The following is a 20,342-nucleotide window of genomic DNA, read 5'->3' on the forward strand; positions in this document are numbered from 1 at the left end:
AAAGTCGACTTCATTGTCTTTACAAAGACACGCTAATTGTATCCAAATGTGAGGTCATTCCGGTGAGTACCAATTCCTTTTTAATAAATGAAAAATTTCCTAGCCAGCTGACATTAGAACTCACAACCTTTGGATCCAAAGGCTCCACTGGGCACTGGGCTACAGACGGGACAAATGTTTTTAATTCTTAACACAATTTTTACATTTGTTTTCAATACATGTTTCAGTCCTCTACAAATAGTTCCTCATGACTTTTGATTTAAAATAATTATTAGAAAAGCAGGAATTCAACAGTTTAGAATTTCTCATTGAGTTTCCTATTGCCCGTTTGACAGTTCACCACCCGGTATATTATAAATGTTGTTTTAAAACCTGATGACCAGAAAATTGTCATGTAATTTACATTATTACAATTCCAACGTAATAAGTATCATTTTCTTAGTAAAATAAAACAACTGGAAATCAACAACATTGCATTCCCACTTTACATAACCACAAATTGTTATGATTTAAATATAATATTTAATTAGTAAGTATTTTACATATAAATTACATTGATTCTTCAAATTTCTCATACTTTTTTCTTTTAATATAGATTTGACATATTTTTTGGTCCCATATTAGTTTTTTCTTAGCCACTCTTCTTCTTTCTTTAAAATTGTTTTATACTTTCATTCTTTCGTATTGGAACTTGGCGATTATTCTAGTCCAAATAACTTAGTAGCTTCTTTATGGCGAATGGATTTAGTGTCCGCAGTCATATAAACCCAAACAAACAACAAACACTAATTTGGAAGATATACATGATGAAAATTACATTTTTAACTGCTGCTTCGTTTCGATTTTCAATCCGGAAATCACTATTAAAAAAGATTATTTCAAAAAATAGGGAGGTGTAATTATAACTAGAAAATTGTTTAGTGGTTATGTTTCTTAATAATTTTTTCTTTAATATAATGCTACACATTTTTCTTATGTGTATCTAACCTATCAGCAGAGTGTAGGAGGCTTTGGTTGCCAATACTAAAAAAAGAAGTCAACAACAAAAATATACCAACATTAACGGATTAATAGGAAGTCGGAGACAAAGCATATACCATTATGCATAATACACAGACAACAAACAGTACATAAACATATTGGTAGGGGAGCCCAAGCGGGGATTTTTGCAGTTACTCGAGCGCGTCAGATTATCATATGGGAGAAACCTGGTGGCCTGCAGATGTACCTCTACCATATATTGGCTCTTAACACAGGGAAGTTCGTTAAGGGGGGCCCGAAAAAAATCTATCCTTAAAAATACTCGAAATTGTCAGATTAAGATAAGGTAAGTTAAGTAAATGCAAAAGAGTGTATATGTATTTCAAAAATCTAACCATATGAGCTGGGCGTAAGAAAATGAGTCAAAAAGTTTCACAAAAAAAGCGAATATTTCGCGAAATGGACGTCAGATCGAAAAAATAAAAAATACCTCTTCAATATTTTTCAAAAATCTATAGAATGGTACTAAACATGACCCCCACGGAGAGGAGTGGGGGTAAATTTAAAATTTTAAATACAAGCCCCGCGATATTTCGCAAAATGAACATCAGATCGAAAAACTGCAAAATATACTTTCAAAATGGTTTTGAAAAATCTATCGAATGGTACCAAACACGACCCCCCACGGAGGTGGGGTGGGGGTTACTTGAAAATCTTAAATGGGAGCCCCAAATTTTTATTGCAGATTTGGATTCTTTACGTAAAAATAAGCGACTTTTATTCGAGACATTTTTTCGAATTATGGATAAATGGCGCTATAATCGGAAAAAACGATTGTTGGAAATGGAAAATTAAATTAAAAAATGGAAAGCGCCTAAAATGGAAAATTTTACATAACTTTTTTTGATTTTAGGAACAAATAATCACAACCCAATAGGTCCCCATAATGCTCGAGTGACTGCAAATTTAGCATACCTTGCTCCCCTGCCATATACATAAATTAGCAACAATTAACAAAAAATAAGTTTTTTATATTTTTTTAAAAAGAGATCATACAGAGAAAGAGAGAGAGAGAGAGAGAGAGAGAGAGAGAGAGAGAGAGAGGGAGAGGGAGAGAGAGAGAGAGATAGATATAGAAATTATTACTTTCTTTCTTGAAAGTTTTTTTAAGGCATCGCTTGGAAAAAAAATTTTAGATGTAATTTGTTAAAATAGGTAACTAAAAAAGCGTTTAAATTAGAATTGGCATTAGAATAATCAAAAATGGATAAATAATTTCAATACTAGACTTGTCTCCACAAGTTGATTTTCGAGACCCAAAAAATCAACTTGTTTGTTAAAAAGTTGATATGTGCAATTTAAAAAATGCTGTTGTTACCGTTATATTAAATATAATATAAAATGTTTACATAAAATTTTTATGTATTTTGTAAAGGCTAATTTTTTTCGTTTAGCAATATGTATAAATGTGCAATGTGTAATTTCATATTTTCAATTTGTGCAATAAGAAATGTCCTCAAAATTGCTACTGAAAAATTTATTTAGTTTAATTTATTTATTTATTATTTAAGTTTTTTCGTTAATACCTTTGCAAGGAATAGATATTTTAATGTAGGTAATGTTACAGTATAATAATTTGTCTGTTTCAGGAGTTTCCTGTTGTCAGCGGTGATTCCCAATGTTTCGTTTAAGGCAGAAATAACATTAGAGTGGAGATGGCTCAATTAATTATCAAAAGTAAGTATTATAGTATTATTTTTCTCATAGGCATCTTTCAGTGCGTCACAGTTTTTCGATTACTTTCTAACGCATTAAATTGTATGTATGTGACAGAAAAAAAGGAAAAAAGGCACGTCCGTGATTACAGACATTTATAACATTTATTCTAGTTGTCGATAGATGGAGCTATAATCGAAACAATTATTTACGAATTATATAATATATCTACGAATATAATCTGTACAATTTATAAGACTATACAAATCAAAGAAAATAGCGTTTTATAAATGCAATAAATACAATTGATTTGTTTTTATGCCAAATTGCAAATAAAATTTGACAACTGTCAGATTTAACTAAAATGTCATGTTAGAAAATGTTGTCCAGAAAGCCACTGCGCATCCGCTAGGAAAAATATTCCGATTCGGATTTTTTGCACAATTTTACTCAAAAAGGACCCCTTTTAACAAATTTGTATGTTGCCAGGCCAAAAGTGAGTCAAAATTTTTTTCAAACGTTTTTTTTTTGTTTTTTTCCTAAAATATTTTTTTTTGCATCGAACAAAGTTTTTTTTAAGTTTTTTGGATCATTTCAAACAGAAAAGGTCTTTAGTGACTTTTCTCTAAAGTTCATAGTTTTTGACATAATATAAGCGATTAAAAATTTAAAAATTGCGAAATCGGCCATTTTTAACCTTCAGAAACTATGTTAAAAACTGAAAATTTCGATGTTGCCAAGGTCAGAAGATATTCTTTGAACATCGATTGATGAAGAGTTTTTTGCAATACAATATCGAAAACCCCTTTGTTTTTTAATTGCCAATCAAGCGGGCGCTTTTGCATGCATGTATATGTAACATGCGTAATAGTATATGTGCGGAAAAATATTTCGATTCAATTTTTTTTCAGCATCTTGCTTAAAAATATCCCCTCTTAACAAATTTGTATGTTGCCAGGATCAAAAAGTCAAATTTTTTTAAACGTTTGTTTTTTGTTTTTTCCTAAAACTAATTTTTTTGCATCTTACAAATTTGTTTAGGTTTTTTGGACATTCCAAATAGAAAATATCTTAAGTGACTTTTCTGTAAATGTGATCGTTTTCGAGATATAAGCGATTGGAAATTTAAAAATTGCAAAATCGGCAATTTTTAACCCTCAAAAACTATATGAAACACCAAAAATTTCAATGATACCAAGGTACGTAGATATTCTAAGAATATCGATTGATGAAAACCCGAAGAGCTTTTTGCAATACAATATCGAAGACACCTTGTATTTGAATTGAAGACACGTTGTTGAATTGGGAAAGTGTGCTCTTTTATACAGGGTGTCCAGAAACTCTACCGACAAACGAAGACAGGAGATTCCTCAGATAATTTTAAGACAATTTAACCCAATTCACCTAGTCCGAAAATGCTTCCTAAGGGAGCTAGAGCTCTTTGAAGACGGCGTTATGTAATTAGTTTTTCTTAAATACCTCCAGAACGCTTCTATCTAGAAAAACGAAAATTTGTATACATATTTACTTTCCAGAAATGAATTGATTACATCCATTGCGAATTTCTAGTACCGGTCATAGGCGTCCGTTTTGGGTAGGGAAATGGTTATTTTATCGCCTAACTTTTTTGTATTTAATTTTTAAGCATTTTTGACTCTGAATTATTAAATTGTGAGATATTCTAGTACTAAAAGGTACTCTTATTTTAAGTCGATAGGATACACCGTTTTCTAGAAAAATCGATTTGAAAATTTTTCGTTCTTTGAATTAAAAAAAAAAGATTAAAAAAAAACTATTTAGAAAGATGAAAACTGGTACATTTATTTATATTCCAGAGATTGGAATATTCGATTTCATTAATGGCGAATTTCTAAAAACGGTCATATGCGTCCGTTTTGGGTAGGTCAACAGTTATTTTATAGCATAATTTTATTGTCTTTAATTTTTAAGTATTTTTGACACTAGATTATTCAATTCTGAGATATTCGAGTACTAAAAGTTACTCTTGCTTTAAGTTGGTAAAATACATCGTCTTTTTTTAAAAATGTTTTTTTCAATTTTTTTTTTCAAATTCCCAAAACTAAATACTTTCAAATCGACTTTTCTAGAAAACGGTGTGTCCTACCGACTTAAAATAAGAGTACCTTTTAGTACTAGAATACCTCACAATTTAATAATCCAGTATCAAAAATGCTTAAAAGTTGAAGACAAAAAAGTTATGCGATAAAATAACCGTTGCCCTACCTAGTTAAAGTGCTTGACACACTTTCAAACGAATTTCATCCAGAACGGGGTGTCAGACAGGGATGTATACTATCGCCACAATTATTCAATATATATGGAGAGCATATTATGAGAAGAAAGAACACTTGAAGGATGGGAAAAGGCATCTCAATAAATGGTCATAAAATAAACAACCTACGTTTCGCAGATGACACTTGCAAATAGTCAAGCAGAGCTGATTGATCTTATACGACTCGTTGAAAACGAAAGTCAAATATTTGGTCTGCAATTAAACATATCAAAGACAAAGATCATGATAGTGGATAGACTACATAACAATTATCCACATATAACCACAATTGATCGGTTTGAGGTTGTGAACTCATACTTATATCTGGGATCATTAATCACAAACACAGGGTCACTACAGGAGGAAATAAAACGTAGATGTGATCTAGCAAAAGTCGCCACAGCAAAATTGACCACAATATGGAAGGACTGTCAAATTTCAAGAGCGTTAAAGATGAGGTTGATCAACTGCTTAATATTCCCAATACTGACTTACGGATGTGAATCTTGGACCCTGAGAAATTCGGAAAGAATAAAGATAGACGCCACTGAAATGTTCTGTTGGAGACGAATGCTACGAATTCCTTGGACCGACCATAGAACAAATAATTCGATTTTAAGAGAGCTAAAAGTTAGCCAACGGCTCTCCAGTAAAGTCCATCTCCCACAATTAAAATACTTTGGATCTGTTATGAGAGCCAACACAGAAAACATGGAAAGACTCATTATACAAGGAAAGGTGGAAGGCCGAAGATCACGAGGAAGATCCCCAACAAGATGGATCGATCAGATTACAGGAATATGTAAAAGACCTATGCATGAATTAAAAGAAATGACCAGAGACATAGATCTTTGGAGACGGACAATACACGACATCACGTCGACCACTACACTCCCTCCGGTGGGTCAGGATTGAAGAGAGAGAGCCATACCCAAAGCGGACGCCTCTGACCGGTAGTAGAAATTCGCAATGGATGTAATCAATTCATTTCTGGAAAGTAAATATGTATACAAATTTTCGTTTTTCTAGATAGAAGCGTTCTGGAGGTATTTAAGAAAAACTAATTACATGGTGCCATCTTCAAAGAGCTCTAGCTCCCTTAGGAAGCATTTTCGGACTAGGTGAATTGGGTTAAATTGTCTTAAAATTATGTGAGGAATCTCCTGTCTTCGTTTGTCGGTAGAGTTTCTGGATACCCTGTATAATCGAAATTAATAATATTTCATGATGACTATACCACTAAACAATATGAAAACAATTGGTTGAAGTTAATTGATATTAAAGCATTATTGTGGTGTTTTCTGGAAACCACTTATCTCATATAAAAAGATTAATGATGTATTTATTTTTTCTTTGCGTATTTGCTATTTTTGTTGTCATTAGCGAGACAAAGTGAATAAGGATATGGGGAATTTTATACAGTGATGAGTGCGCTAATAACCGGCAAAATAGCTCAAAAGATGGAAAACATAATACATTGCGAAACAAAAAGAGATGAAACTAGTGGAGGTAGAAATTATCGTTATAAACGTATAAATTAACATTACATTACATAGTTTCCACCTTTAGCCGTATCAGATGAGTATGACAACTGTCACTGTGACAGTAGAATTTTACAAAATACTCCTCTCACAGACGTCTAAAAGTGGGAAACTATGTAATGTAATGTTAATTAATACGTTTATAACGATTATTTTTTAATTATTTTAACTTCCAATCGTATAGTAATATTTTTGATCACGTGTTTAATTCTCTCCAATCAGATTATTATTTCATCGGTAATTTTCTACTGTAGAAAATTACAGTGAGAATTTTTTTAAGTAGATTGTTTCTGTTTAATGGCAACCAGTTTCCTAGTTTTGACAACTGTCACATTTAAGAAAATATTCATAATATACTTTTATAGTCAACTATCTTTAATGGGAATAAGCCACAATTTTACCAAAAAATGATTTTATTAACGTTTCGAAGCCCAAATAGGGTTTCGTTGTCAAAATACAAAATACTACAAAAATAAACAAAAATGTTGTTGCTAAGTAAAAAAATTTTCTAATAATTTATTTAATCTGACTCATTTATATTGGCAATTCAGACGTATATTATACATTTTAAAGTAGAAGACTTTAAAATGATATCGCCAATATTTATGAGTTGCGTTCCTGGGACGACTTTACTAAAAGATAGTTCATTCGATTACATGAAATCAATCCCAACTCAAGAATATCCGTCACAAAAAAAAATCATAGCATATGATCTGTCTTTAAAAAGACAACCAAATGCAACGATGACAGTAAAATTCTCGCGTTAGAGATTCCATAGTAAATCACGAGGGAAAACCAGGAAAAAACCTCGTGATACTATCCCGACATCGTAAGTATTTGGTCTTACATTTAATTTACTTTCAAAAAACTAATACCAAATTCTGACTTTAATATGTTTAAATTATAAATAATATTAATAATACATAGATATACAACAAGTAATACTAAAATATAAAATTTGTACTAACTCGATATGTTATTGACTTACTAATCGTGGAATTTTCTTTCTATTTAAATAGAATTGTGGCTTATTCCCAATAAAAATAATTGACTATAAAAATGTCACAAGGAAATAGCTTCAGAACAAAATATACTTTTAGTTCTGCATCTAATGTCAAATTTTTACGAGGAGAACCCAAATAGGCAAATTTAAGCGCTCGATTTACTTCGGTAAGATTATTTCAGGAATAAAACTGTATTTATAAATAAATTAACTAATATTTTATTAATATCTTCATCTAAATATTTGCTAAACTGCGCTTTTCACTTTGACAAGTTGAAAAATGTGTGTCACATTAATTGGGATGAATGTGACTGGTTTTGTATAAAGACTTGACTTTTATATGTAACTCTTAAAAAATAATCTTACGAATATCACACGACAGTAAGAATAAATAAGAAAATAATGCTTCATTTTCTCTTAAACTTGTTGTCATTGGGCAATAGCCACTCGAGTCCTGCGGGCCCTCGTTTCTAAAATTCAAAATCATGCCATTCTATAGTCTGTACATTTACCACACTCTTCTGTTTGTCAAAGAAAATTTCAATCAATTTGAAACTAATGCTCATCGACATGATTACCATACAAGAAATTCTAATAAGCTCCGAATACCCCAGTTTAAAACATCAAGATTAGAAAATAGTTTTAAATTTATGGAAATGAAATTGTACAATAAACTTACCGATGAAATGCAGGAGATTGCTAGTTTTAACAGTTACAAAAATAAAATCAAAAATTTATTATTAGCCAAATGCTACTATTCAGTCAAAGAATTCTTTGACGATAGCCTATAAACTATTTTATTTTTTATGTATAAATTGTTTTGTATATGTCTAAATATGTTATTTTATATACAGTGAGCACGTAAAGGTTGGAATAAATTCATTTTCTCGAGAATGGACGATTTGGGAAAAAAATCCCGAAACAGGTCAATTTTTATTTTTAAATTACGACTTTTTGGCATATATGTCATACTAGTGACGTCACCCATCTGGGCGTGATGACGTCATCGATGATTTTTTTAAATAGGAATAGGGGTCGTGTGATAGTTCATTTGAAAGGTAATTTAATTCTCTATTCAGTAATATAAACATTTACATAACTATTTACACAGGGTGTCTAAAAAAAAATTTTTAAATTAATTTTATTGACATAAAAAGAAGAATGCATGTAATTTTTATTTAGTCCAAAATACATTTTAAGGTTCTTAGAATACAAAAAAAAATGTTTATTTGAAAAATAATCATTGCTTTTCCCTTAAATCAAATGTTCAAATGTAAAAAAATTAAATGTTCAAAAAGAGGAAGGTGAGTGGGCGGCTAAAATGCTAAAACGATATTTATTTGTTAAATAAACTTTATTTCCTGTTTTCTGATAGCAGTAAAATGTATTTTGAGTTAAATAAATTACACACATTCTTCTTTTTATGTCAATAAATTTAATTTAAATAATTTTTTTTTGGACACGCTGTATAAATAATTATATTAATGTTTATATTACTGAATATAGAATTAAATTACCTTTCAAATAAGCTATCACACGACCCCTATTCCTATTTAAAAAAATCATCGATGACGTCATCACGCCCAGATGGGTGACGTCACTAGTATGACATATATGCCAAAAAGTCGCAATTTAAAAATATAAATTGACCTGTTTCGGGATTTTTTTCAAAAATGGTCCATTCTCGAGAAAATGAATTTATTCCAACCTTTACGTGCTCACTGTATGTTATCACGTGTTAGGTGTTAGGTACCTATATAAAATTTTGTAGCTGAACCATGTTAGCTTGTAATAGTTATATTACTGTTCTACAATGCAAAATCATGTATATGACCTGTCCTATACATTTGTAAAAATGTCTTGAAAGGATCAATAAATATTTCTTTTCTTTTCTTCTTTTCTTATTGCCAGACAACAAATTTTCAAAAAGCTGTCGCATTATTGTCAATTTATTCTCACTCACTTGTGATATTATACCCGATAACTTCCACCTCCACTAGTTTCATCTCTTTTTGTTTCGCAATGTATTATATTTTCTATCTTTTGAGCTATTCTGCCGGTAATATTAGCGTGCTCATCACTGTATACAGTGATGAGCGCACTAATAATCGGAAAAATAGCGCAAAAGATGGAAAACATAATACATTGCGAAACAAAAAGAGATAAAACTAGTGGAGGTGGAAATGATCTTTATAAACGTATAAATTAACATTACATTACATAGTTTCCCACCTTTAGATGTCCGTGACAGGAGTACTTTATAAAATTCTACTGTCACAGCGACCGTTGTCATACTCCTCTAATACGTCTAAAGGTGGGAAACTATGTAATGTAATGTTAATTTAGACGTTTACGACGATCATTTTCATCTCCACTAGTTTCATCTCTTTTTGTGTCGCAATGTATTATGTTTTCCATCTTTTGCGCTATTTTGTCGGTTAATTAGCGCGCTCATCACTGTATAACATTTTATCTCTTTTATTATTGCCTCCAAGCATCTCTGTTCCTTGTAACTCAATGTATTTTTCTCTTTTCAGAATGTATACCAGTGCGAGCTATAATATGGATACTGTGCTTCACCTGCACATTATTCCTTTACATGTTAAGAATAAATTTGTCCATTATAATTCTGGCTATGGTACAGCCCATGACCAAAGGCAACACTACTTTTGTACCGGAATGTAAACTACTTAGGCAATCTACACACAACGAGAGTATCGTAGCTGAAGCTCTTCATTCTGACCCACCAGATGTAAGTATATTTGATTTTTACATCATCATCATCAATTAGTCTATATTTGTCCACTGCTGAACGTAAGCCTCCCGAAAAATGTCCACCTCTCTCTATCTTAAGCTTCTTGCATTCAATTTGTGAGGGTAAAATAAAAGGTAAAAGAGATGTAGGAAGCAGACTTTCTGGTTATGAAATCTAAGGGAATGGTTTAGTCTGAGCTCTAACCGACTATTTATAGCTCTGTAAGTAAAATAAGAATTGTCATGTTGATGTCCAACCTTGGATAGAAGTTTGAACCTTAAGAAGAATTTATTTTATTTTATTTCAGTATGGTACTAAATTTGAATGGAGCACAGAACTGCAAGGATTGATTCTGGGATCTTACTTCTGGGGATTCACCATTTCCGCAATTCCTGGAGGAGTTTTAGCAGAACGATTTGGTCCGTCCAAATGTATCACCATATCTTTCCTAGTGTGTGGATTTTTGACCTTATTAGGACCATGGGCTGCAGGTTGGGATGCCTGGGTTTTAATAGCATCCAGATTTTTGATAGGATTGTTTGGGGTAAGTCAACTGTTTAGTCATCAACTTTAAAATGTATAATATATGTCAATATGAATCAGTCAGATGAAAATAAATTATTAGAAGAATTATTTTACCATAAACAACAAAAACAACAATCAAAGAAGAAATAAAGAATATCGCCAAGGGTCACGAAAAACGACTCCCCAACCATACAAACAGGGAAGTGTTAGAACTTTTAGATAATCAAAACCTAGTCCGCAGACTCAAACGCACCAAACCTTTTGAACTTGTGTGATAGTGATAAATCTATAAAAATGTCAGTGTCAGTTTAAATTCGGACAGTGAACCTAGCCACAACAGTGATGTGTGCAACAATAATTATTAAATTCTAATAAACCGGGAGATATTAACAGAAGTTCAACCACGATTTTCTAAGTCCTGCCCTTTGCAATACTGGAAGGTTAGAGAAGGTACTTACAATTTGTGAAAAAATCCACGGGTTTCCTGTGACATTTGTCTGTGAAAATTAGATTTTCCATGAATAAAAAAATTGGCAGTTGCGATGAATTTTTAAGTCCTGCCATATCCATAGAATAACAGGATACTATCTATTTTATGAAGAAAATTTTTTGGGCAGGACGGTCGCAAAAGTACTTAGGGAGTATACATATATACAAATATGTAATGAAAATAATGAAATTTTCATGATTTTCTAAGTCCTGCCAACTTAATAAATTAATTATATTTATTTCAAAATGACCAAAAAAAATATTGGCATGACGTCACCTAATGTTTAACTGCACTTGTTTCTTGGAAAATTTTGTATAAAATTTTCACTGTGGTTCCGTGATTTTCTAAGTCATAAAATAAATTTTGTTACAAAATAAATAATTTCAGTATACATTATGCAAAATGGCAGGATGTTTAGTTACACCTTTTTTACTATATATAGTTAAAAAATTTGTAAGATAATTCGTGGAAAATTACACGATTTTCTAAGTCATGCCATTTCACACATATCTCAAGAAGGTTAATATAAATCTATTTTCAAAGAGGCAGGATGGTTGTATAGTTATTTCGTATAAAAAAATTAAATTATCTGTCTGTAAAATTATTTCAGGGTGTTATACAAACATATTCATATCACCACATTTTTCTTGAGTCATACCATGTCGAGTATGCTTAAAAAACACTAATCTAAAACCGTTTACAACTTTACAAATGTCATCAGACCATCTGGTTGGCGGACGACCTCTACTTCGATATGCTTCGTCTAGAAGAAGCATATCGATGTCTTGTAATTAGTTTCTTTAAAATAGCTGCTATTTGGAAAAACGAAAACTGGTACACTTATTTATCTTCCAGAGGTCAATTGTCAAATGTCAATTATCAATTGTCAATTTTTAGTACCGGTCATAGGGGTCCGTTTGGGTACGGAAACGGATATATTATCGAATAACTTTTCTGTCTAACTTTTAAGCATTTCTGACACTGGATTATTGAATTCTGGGATAGTTTTGTACTAAAAGGTACTTTTGCTTTAACTCAGAAGAATACGCAATGCAGTGTTCTAGAAAAATCGATGTGAAAAATTTTTCGCTTTTTGGTTTTTTGAGTTTAAAAGAATTTAGAAAAATTCTATTTAGAAAAACGAAAACTGCTACGTTTATTTCTCTTCCAGAGATGAATCGATTTTATCAATTGTGAATTTCTAGTACTGGTCATAGGCCTCCGTCTATTTAAAAGTACGCCCACCAATAAAACGAGTGTGATTCATGTGCCTGAAACTTTTTTATCTTCGAGAGGCCCCACACCAAAGAAACATAAAACATGACACGTTTCATGAAAATAAAACACAGTTAAACAAATTGAAGTCCGCACACACAAGAAGCGAGTGTGATTCATGCACATAAAACATTTTTATCTTGGTGAAATCTGTTTCAGGAAAGAGATCGTGTTGTATTTTTCGGTTTCAGTTTCATTGTTTTGGACAGTTAATTACGTGCATAATATGAATTCCAACCAAGAATTTAATATTGCATTGGTTTCTGTTGTAAAGTAGAATGAAGAGTTGTACAATTATTATAACCTGGAGAGGTACTCGAATAGGTAATGATAAGAAAATATCAGTTTTCTTTAAACCAGGACCCACAATAAAACAATGTAGATGTTTGGATACTCAGTCTATAAAATTATTTAAATTTGGGAAGATGATTACTTAGTTCGTTTGCAACCAAATACGTACTATGATTATGATGTTGGGCAGTAATAAAAAGTTGCCGCAAGAGTAACAACCTCGTCATCATTACTTTCCATTGTTGGCTATACAAATTTTCATTTTGTTTCTTTGATTAGTATATAATATGAAACGGTTTCGTCCTTCACAATTCATTTTGTTTCATGTTTTACGTTTTATGTTTTACTGCACGTTTCTTTGATCTGCGGCCTCCCTTAGAAAGTAATAAAGGTTTGCCATGACAGCAACGACCTCGTCATAACTTTCCATTGTCGACTATACAAATTTTATTTTTGTTTCTTCGATTAGTATATCACATGAAATCAAATGTTTTTTCACAATTTATTTGTTTCTTATTTCAAGTTTCATGTTTCACGTCTCATCTTTCACGTTTTATGTTATTTTAATCTGCCTTAGGAAGCATTTTCAGATTAGTTGAATTGTGTTAAATTGCCGTAAAATTATTAAATTTATTAATTGCCTTTATTGCAATTATTAATTGCCTTAAAATCAATTTGTTGTTATTAATTTATTTTGTTGCATAGCAATTTTATCCCGCCTTCTTACTTGTTCGAACACAAAATACACACGCATGTAACAGGCGCTGAGTTGCCGCACTCAACTCGTTTTCCTAATATTGTAGGATTGTAGATATTATCCTGATATTGTTTCCTATATTTGATAGCAAAATTTACTAACACTAACAACACCAGAATAACGATTTTTAAATACAGCATCTATCTACTTGCAACTTTTTGCATTGTGTTCAGGATAACATCAGGAAAAGGTGTATAATATAAAAATGGGTAGAAATTGCATTTTAGTGCATAACATGCATCCAAAAGTGCATAAACCTGTCAAAATCGGTGTATGAAGCAGAACCGACCTCTGAATCACCTAGTGCCCAGAGTTGCTGCTAAGGCACGCCATCTGGAGTTTCGTGGGATATCGGCAATAAATTAAAAAAAAAACAGAATATTCGATGGTTTTTGGGATGGCCGAACACGAATATGACATTACAACCGACCCTCGGAGCACCTGGTGCAAAGGGTGACTGATCTCGAATTTAAGAGAGTTTTTGGAGGTCGATTCTGATGGCGTATTCATGTTCAGCAACCACAAAATTCTTCGAGAAATCTACTTGCATCACTTTAGTGTCTGAAAGCCTCGAAATTTAAGAATACGGCGTGTATATCAGTCACCCCGGGCACTAGGTAAAGATCTGTTCTAATGTGACATTCTTGTTCAGAAACCCCAAAAACCACCTGAGTAATCTGTCTGTATCAATTTACTGCCGAAATTAATATATAAATATGGTATAGAAAATGCTTAGCAAATAAAAAGGTACCATAAAATATCATTTTATTATAATACTAAAATACAGGGTGTCCCATTTAAGAAAACTCAAAAAATACTCATTCCGAGTTTCAAGTTTCAACCAACCCCGTATACTAAAATTAAACATTTTGGTATACTATTAATAACTGACAATAGTAGACTATATTAAAAATCGTTTAAACATAAATTAATAGAAGTTTGGATATCAAATCACTAACAATATGTATAGGATGTGAATGTTCCTACAAAATAAAAAAAAACGTAATTATATTTTAAACTACCTCGTATAATATTTCAAAACACTATATTTTATTAAAGAGAACATCGAGTAGAATCCAAAAATGTAAAAATATACAGGGTATTCCATTTAAAAAAACATAAATTTTTGTCACCCTGTGAAAACGGGTAGCCCTGTATATTAGAAAATACTGTTAAATTATAGTCCTATCTGTGGCACATGTTTTACCTAAATAACTTTTTTCGTATATCTTACGACAAACGAGTAATTGGACTAGCCCACACTAATGCCCCACCCTGTATACAAAATAACCATAAAACCATCCTGCCTCTTTGTATATAGACTTATATTAAGATTCTTGAAACATGTGCAAAATGGCATGACTTAGAAAATCGTTGACTTTTTCACGAATTTTCTTACAAATCTAGGACTCCTGCCGTCTTACAAGAACTGTTTAACCTTCCTGCCGAGTACCGAAAAGGTATTGATTGTATTTGAGTATTATAACTTTTTAAAGGCAGGACTTAGAAAATCACGGAATCAGGGTGAGAATTTTCCGCAGAATTTTCCAAGGGACAAGTATACTTAAACATTAGGAGACGTCATGCCAATATTTTTTTGATCATTTTGAAATAAATATGTTTAGTTTATTAAGTTGGCAGGACTTAGAAAATCATGAAAATTTCATTATTTTCATTACATATTTGTATATATGTATACTCCCTAAGTACTTTTGCGACCGTCCTGCCCAAAAAATTTTCTTCATAAAATCGATAGTATCCTGTCTATCTACGGATATGGCAGGACTTAGAAATTCATCGCAAAACCCTATTTTTATTTTTTGGGAAAATCTAATTTTTACAGGAAAATGTCACAGGAAATTTGTGGATGTTTCCACAGATTGTAATTACATCGTCTACCCTTCCAGTATTGCAAAAGGCAGGACTTAGAAAATCGTGGCTGAACTTCTGTATAATATCTCCCAGTCTATAAGGTGAACCGTTGGGAATACCTAGGACAGTACAGTAGTAGATTAAGTTAAATGTAAAATGCTGGTTAGTCTTAAGATTAGGTGCATTGTTTATTTAATAAATAAAAAAAAATAAAAAAAAATAAACAACAAAAACAAAATTTATTTAATTTATTAATTTATTTTGAGAACGATTTTCGAAGTAGAAATCGAATCATCAAAATAAACTTGTTTTAAAATAAAATTTTGGCTTACTCCCAATTAAAATAGTAAATTGTATTAATATGCCATAAGAAAGTGGTTTCAGAATAGACGAAGCAACGAAGCACTAAAAAGCCCAAAACCTAGGAATTTTGTGCAGTAAGATGAATCGTCATGCAACTTTTTGCATTCAATTAGAGAGAATGTCAGGCAACTTTGTGAACTAAATTCATCTAGGGCAAAAATTTTTGTGCATAAGAAAATGCATTTTAAAAGTGCATCCCGAAGAGGTGAAAATGAAAAAATTTAGAACTCGGGAAATATTGATGGAAATGAGTTGAATTTTTATGCTCGTGGGGTTTTGGGGATCGCTGAGCACGAATTTCATATCGGCGATGGTTTCCAAGGTACCTGGTGCCCCGGTGGAACTCGTCGCCTAGCGTTTTATGTTATAATCATTAAAAATCAGTCAATATCCATTACTATTGGGGTTTTTGGGGTCGCCGGCCACGAATTTAATGTTGTCGATGGTCTCCAAGATACCTGGTGCACAGGATGGAACTCGTCGCCTGGATATTATGTTATAATTATTCCAAATCATTTAAAACCACTACGCGGGGGGTTTTGGGGGTCGCTGAGCACGAATTTCATGACGGCGATGGTCTTTTGTTCACCTGGTGCTCTTCACCTGGTGCCCAGAGTGGAACTCGTCGCCTGGTGTTTTATGTTATAATCATTCAAAATCAGTCAATAACCATTACTCTGAGGATTTTGGGGTAGCTGAACAAGAATTTCATGTGTTAGATGGTCTCCAAGGTACCTGGTGCCCAGGGTGGAACTCGTCGTCTGGAGTTTTATGTTATAATTATTACAACATTTAAAACCATTACGCGAGAGGTTTTGGGGTCGCTGAGCACGAATTTCATGACGACGATGGTCTCCAGGGCACCATGTTCCTCGGAGACCATCGCCGTCATGAAATTCGTGCTTAGCAACCCCCAAAACCCCCCGAGTAATGGATATTAACTGATTTTGAATGATTATAACATAAAACTCCAGACGAGTTCCATCCTGGGCACCATGTACTTTGGGGACCATCGCCGACATGAAATTCGTGCTCAGCGACCCCTAAAACCTTCAGAGGAATAGTTATTGACTGATTTTGAATGATTATAACATAAAACTCTAGACAAGTTCCACCCTGGGCTCCAGGTACCTTGAAGACCATCGCCAATATGAAATTGGTGCTCAGCGACCCCCAAAACTCCCCGATTAATGGTTTTAAATGATTTGTAATAATTATAACATAAAACTCCAGACGACGAGATCCACCCTGGGCTCCAGGTACCTTGAAGGCCATCGCCAATATGAAATTGGTGCTTAGCGACCCCCAAAACTCCCCGAGTAATGGTTTTAAATGATTTGTAATATTTATAACATAAAACTCCAGACGACGAGATCCACCCTGGGCTCCAGGTACCTTGAAGACCATCGCCAACATGAAATTGGTGCTCGGCGACCCCTAAACCCTTCATAGTAATGGTTATTGACTGAGGTTGTATGATTATATCGTAAAACTCCAGGCGACGAGTTCCACCCTGGGCACCAGGTATCTTGGAGACCATCACCGTCATGAAATTCATTCTCAGTGACCCCAACACTCCCCGAGTACCTAATGGTTTAAATGATTTGTAACAATTATAACATAAAACTCCAGACGGCGAGTTCCACCCTGGGCACCAGGTACCTTGGAGACCATCGAACACATGAAATTCTTATGCAGCGACCACAAAATCTCCAGAGTAATGGTTATTGACTGATTTTGAAGGATTATAACATAAAACTCCAGGCGACGAGTTCCACTCTGGGCACCTGGTACCCAGGAGACTATCGCCGTCATGAAATCCGTGCTCAGCGACCCCCAAAACCCGCCGCTTAATGGTTTTAAATGATTTGGAATAATTATAACATAATACTCCAGACGACGAGCTCCACCCTGGCACCAGGTTCCTTGGAGACCATCGACCACATGAAATTCTTGATCAGCGACCCCCAAAACCCTCAGAGTAATGGTTATTGACTGATTTTGAATTATCATAACATAAAACTCCAGGCGACGAGTTCCACCCTGGGCACCAGGTATCTTGGAGACCATCGCCAACATTAAATTCGTGGCCGGCGACCCCAAAAACCCCCCGAGTAATGGATATTGACGGATTTTTAATGATTATAACATAAAACTCTAGGCGACGAGTTCCGCCGTGGGCAGCAGGTACCTTGGAGACCATCGCCGATATGAAATTCGTGCTTAGCGATCCCCAAAACCCGAGATTATAAAAATTCAACTCATTTCCATCAATATTTTCCGAGTTCTAAATTTTTCATTTTCACCTCTTCGGGATGCACTTTTAAAATGCATTTTATTATGCACAAAAATTTTTGCCCTAGATGAATTTAGTTCACAAAGTTGCCTGACACTCTCTCTAATCGAATGCAAAAAGTTGCATGACGATTTATCTTACTGCACAAAATTCCTAGGTTTAATGCTTCGTTGCTTCGTCTAGAACAATGCGTAGGTAATATGTAACGTAGGATTTTACATTGTAGATAAGCAATGATATTATCATACCCGCACCGTTCCAGCACGTATAGTAGCGTTTCGTTTCAGAAAAATACGGTTTTTAATGGTTTTAAATATGAACAATTCATACTATCCTCAGAACGGATCGTATCAGACATCTCTTTGTAAAATCTGGTTTTTCGGAGACTACGCTACGTGCTGGAACGATGCAAGCATGATATAATATGTAAAATCCTTAATGCAATGATTATAATATATCCATCAGGACCTGAGGTCTTTCATGGCTTTGCCGTTTTGATAGCCTTTGTAACTTTGTAACTATTAATTGTATTGTTTCTCTATCTATCTATAAGCGAGGTTCCTACAGGTTTCTGCTGCTTCTCGCATTTCGACCGTCATCGTTTTCTGACCATCCATTCGTCTTCTTCTCTATCTCTCATGATGTGTCGTACATTTTCTTCCCAAGCAACTGAAGGCCTTCCCCTTTTTTGTTGTGGTATGTAATTTAAAGCTTTTTTTGACCTATCTATCTTCATCCATTCGTTTCACGTGACCATACGTTGGCTTTAGTTTCACTAGTTGGCTCGTTTTAATTCTATCTACACTGGAATATAGAGTATGTCTCCTCCTTCTAATATCTTCATTCCTGATGTGATCTTTTTTGGATAGAATAGAATAGAATAGAATAGAATAGAAATATGCTTTATTGTCATGAAAAATTGTACAATTTTATCGACAAAGCTTATAAAAAGTCAAGACAACAAAACAATAACAATCCAATTTACTAAAATTACATAAATCGTCAATATATTTACAATAATATTCTCCTTTTCATGAACATTTTTCAGTGCGTCACAAATTATAGAAAAAAAGGTAAGTCCGTGATAATACACATTTATGACATTTATTCTAACGTGACATTTTAGTTAAATCTGACAATTGTCAAATTTTATTTTCAATTTGGAATAAAACCAAATCAATTGTGTCTATTGCATTTATAAAATGGTATTTTCTTTCATTTGTATAGTCTTATAAATTGTACAGATTATATTGATAATAGTATTATTTTATTTCATAAATAATTCTTTTTTTATTATGGCGCCATCTATCGACAACTAGAATAATCACCAAACTAGAATAATTACCAAAGTATTTACAGACGTGCCCTTTTTTCTGTCACATACAATTTAATGCGTCAGAGAGAAATCGAAAAACTGTGACGCACTGAAAGATGATCATGAGAAAAAGAATAACAATAATAATGAAGTTAAACAGAAGTAGTCAATTGCAAAATTTAAGTAAATTGCAAATCATACTATCCTCAGAACGGATCGTATCAGACATCTCTTTGTAAAATCTGGTTTTTCGGAGACTACGCTACGTGCTGGAACGATGCAAGCATGATATAATATGTAAAATCCTTAATGCAATGATTATAATATATCCATCAGGACCTGAGGTCTTTCATGGCTTTGCCGTTTTGATAGCCTTTGTAACTTTGTAACTATTAATTGTATTGTTTCTCTATCTATCTATAAGCGAGGTTCCTCCTTTAAGCGAGGGGATATACCACATGCTCTCCTTAGATAATCCATTTCCACTACTTCTATTCTTTTTCTATCTTTTTTCGTGATCTACCAAACTTCTGCCCCATAAGTCATAATAGGCTCTACCAAGGTACGATAGATTGTCAATTTGATGTTTTTTATGTTTTTTATGTTGAAGTTCCTCGAGGTTAGGTTTCTTATCATTTGGTTATTGATGTTTGTCCAGATCCAGGCTATTTAAAACTGCACTGATTTTACTACATAAGATTTTACTGGCATAATGAATGATTTTGCATTCCAGGTTAAAATTCTTAATTTGTCATTCTTGTTTTGTTCCACTTTCGGATGGTTATCAGCGTGTAACGTGGGGATTCTTAGCTTCCATGACCATTTAAGGTCTGTCACTGACTAGGGGTTTTTGGTTTTTGTATAACTTC

At 33.1% G+C, this 20,342-nt stretch overlaps 1 protein-coding gene across 1 annotated transcript in view; it reads left to right on the forward strand.

Moving 5' to 3' along the window:
* The window catches only part of LOC114333428 (sialin), an 85,957-nt gene that overhangs the window by 38,298 nt on the left and 27,317 nt on the right, over positions 1 to 20,342 (forward strand). Inside the window, exons 2-4 of the mRNA XM_028283299.2 lie at positions 2,631 to 2,718; positions 10,072 to 10,286; positions 10,597 to 10,833. Of these exons, the coding sequence (XP_028139100.1) occupies positions 2,697 to 2,718; positions 10,072 to 10,286; positions 10,597 to 10,833 (474 nt within the window). The 5' untranslated portion in view covers positions 2,631 to 2,696. The remainder of the gene's footprint in view (positions 1 to 2,630; positions 2,719 to 10,071; positions 10,287 to 10,596; positions 10,834 to 20,342) is intronic.

This window comes from Diabrotica virgifera, chromosome 3, assembly GCF_917563875.1.
Source record: "Diabrotica virgifera virgifera chromosome 3, PGI_DIABVI_V3a".
Taxonomy (NCBI): domain Eukaryota; kingdom Metazoa; phylum Arthropoda; class Insecta; order Coleoptera; family Chrysomelidae; genus Diabrotica; species Diabrotica virgifera.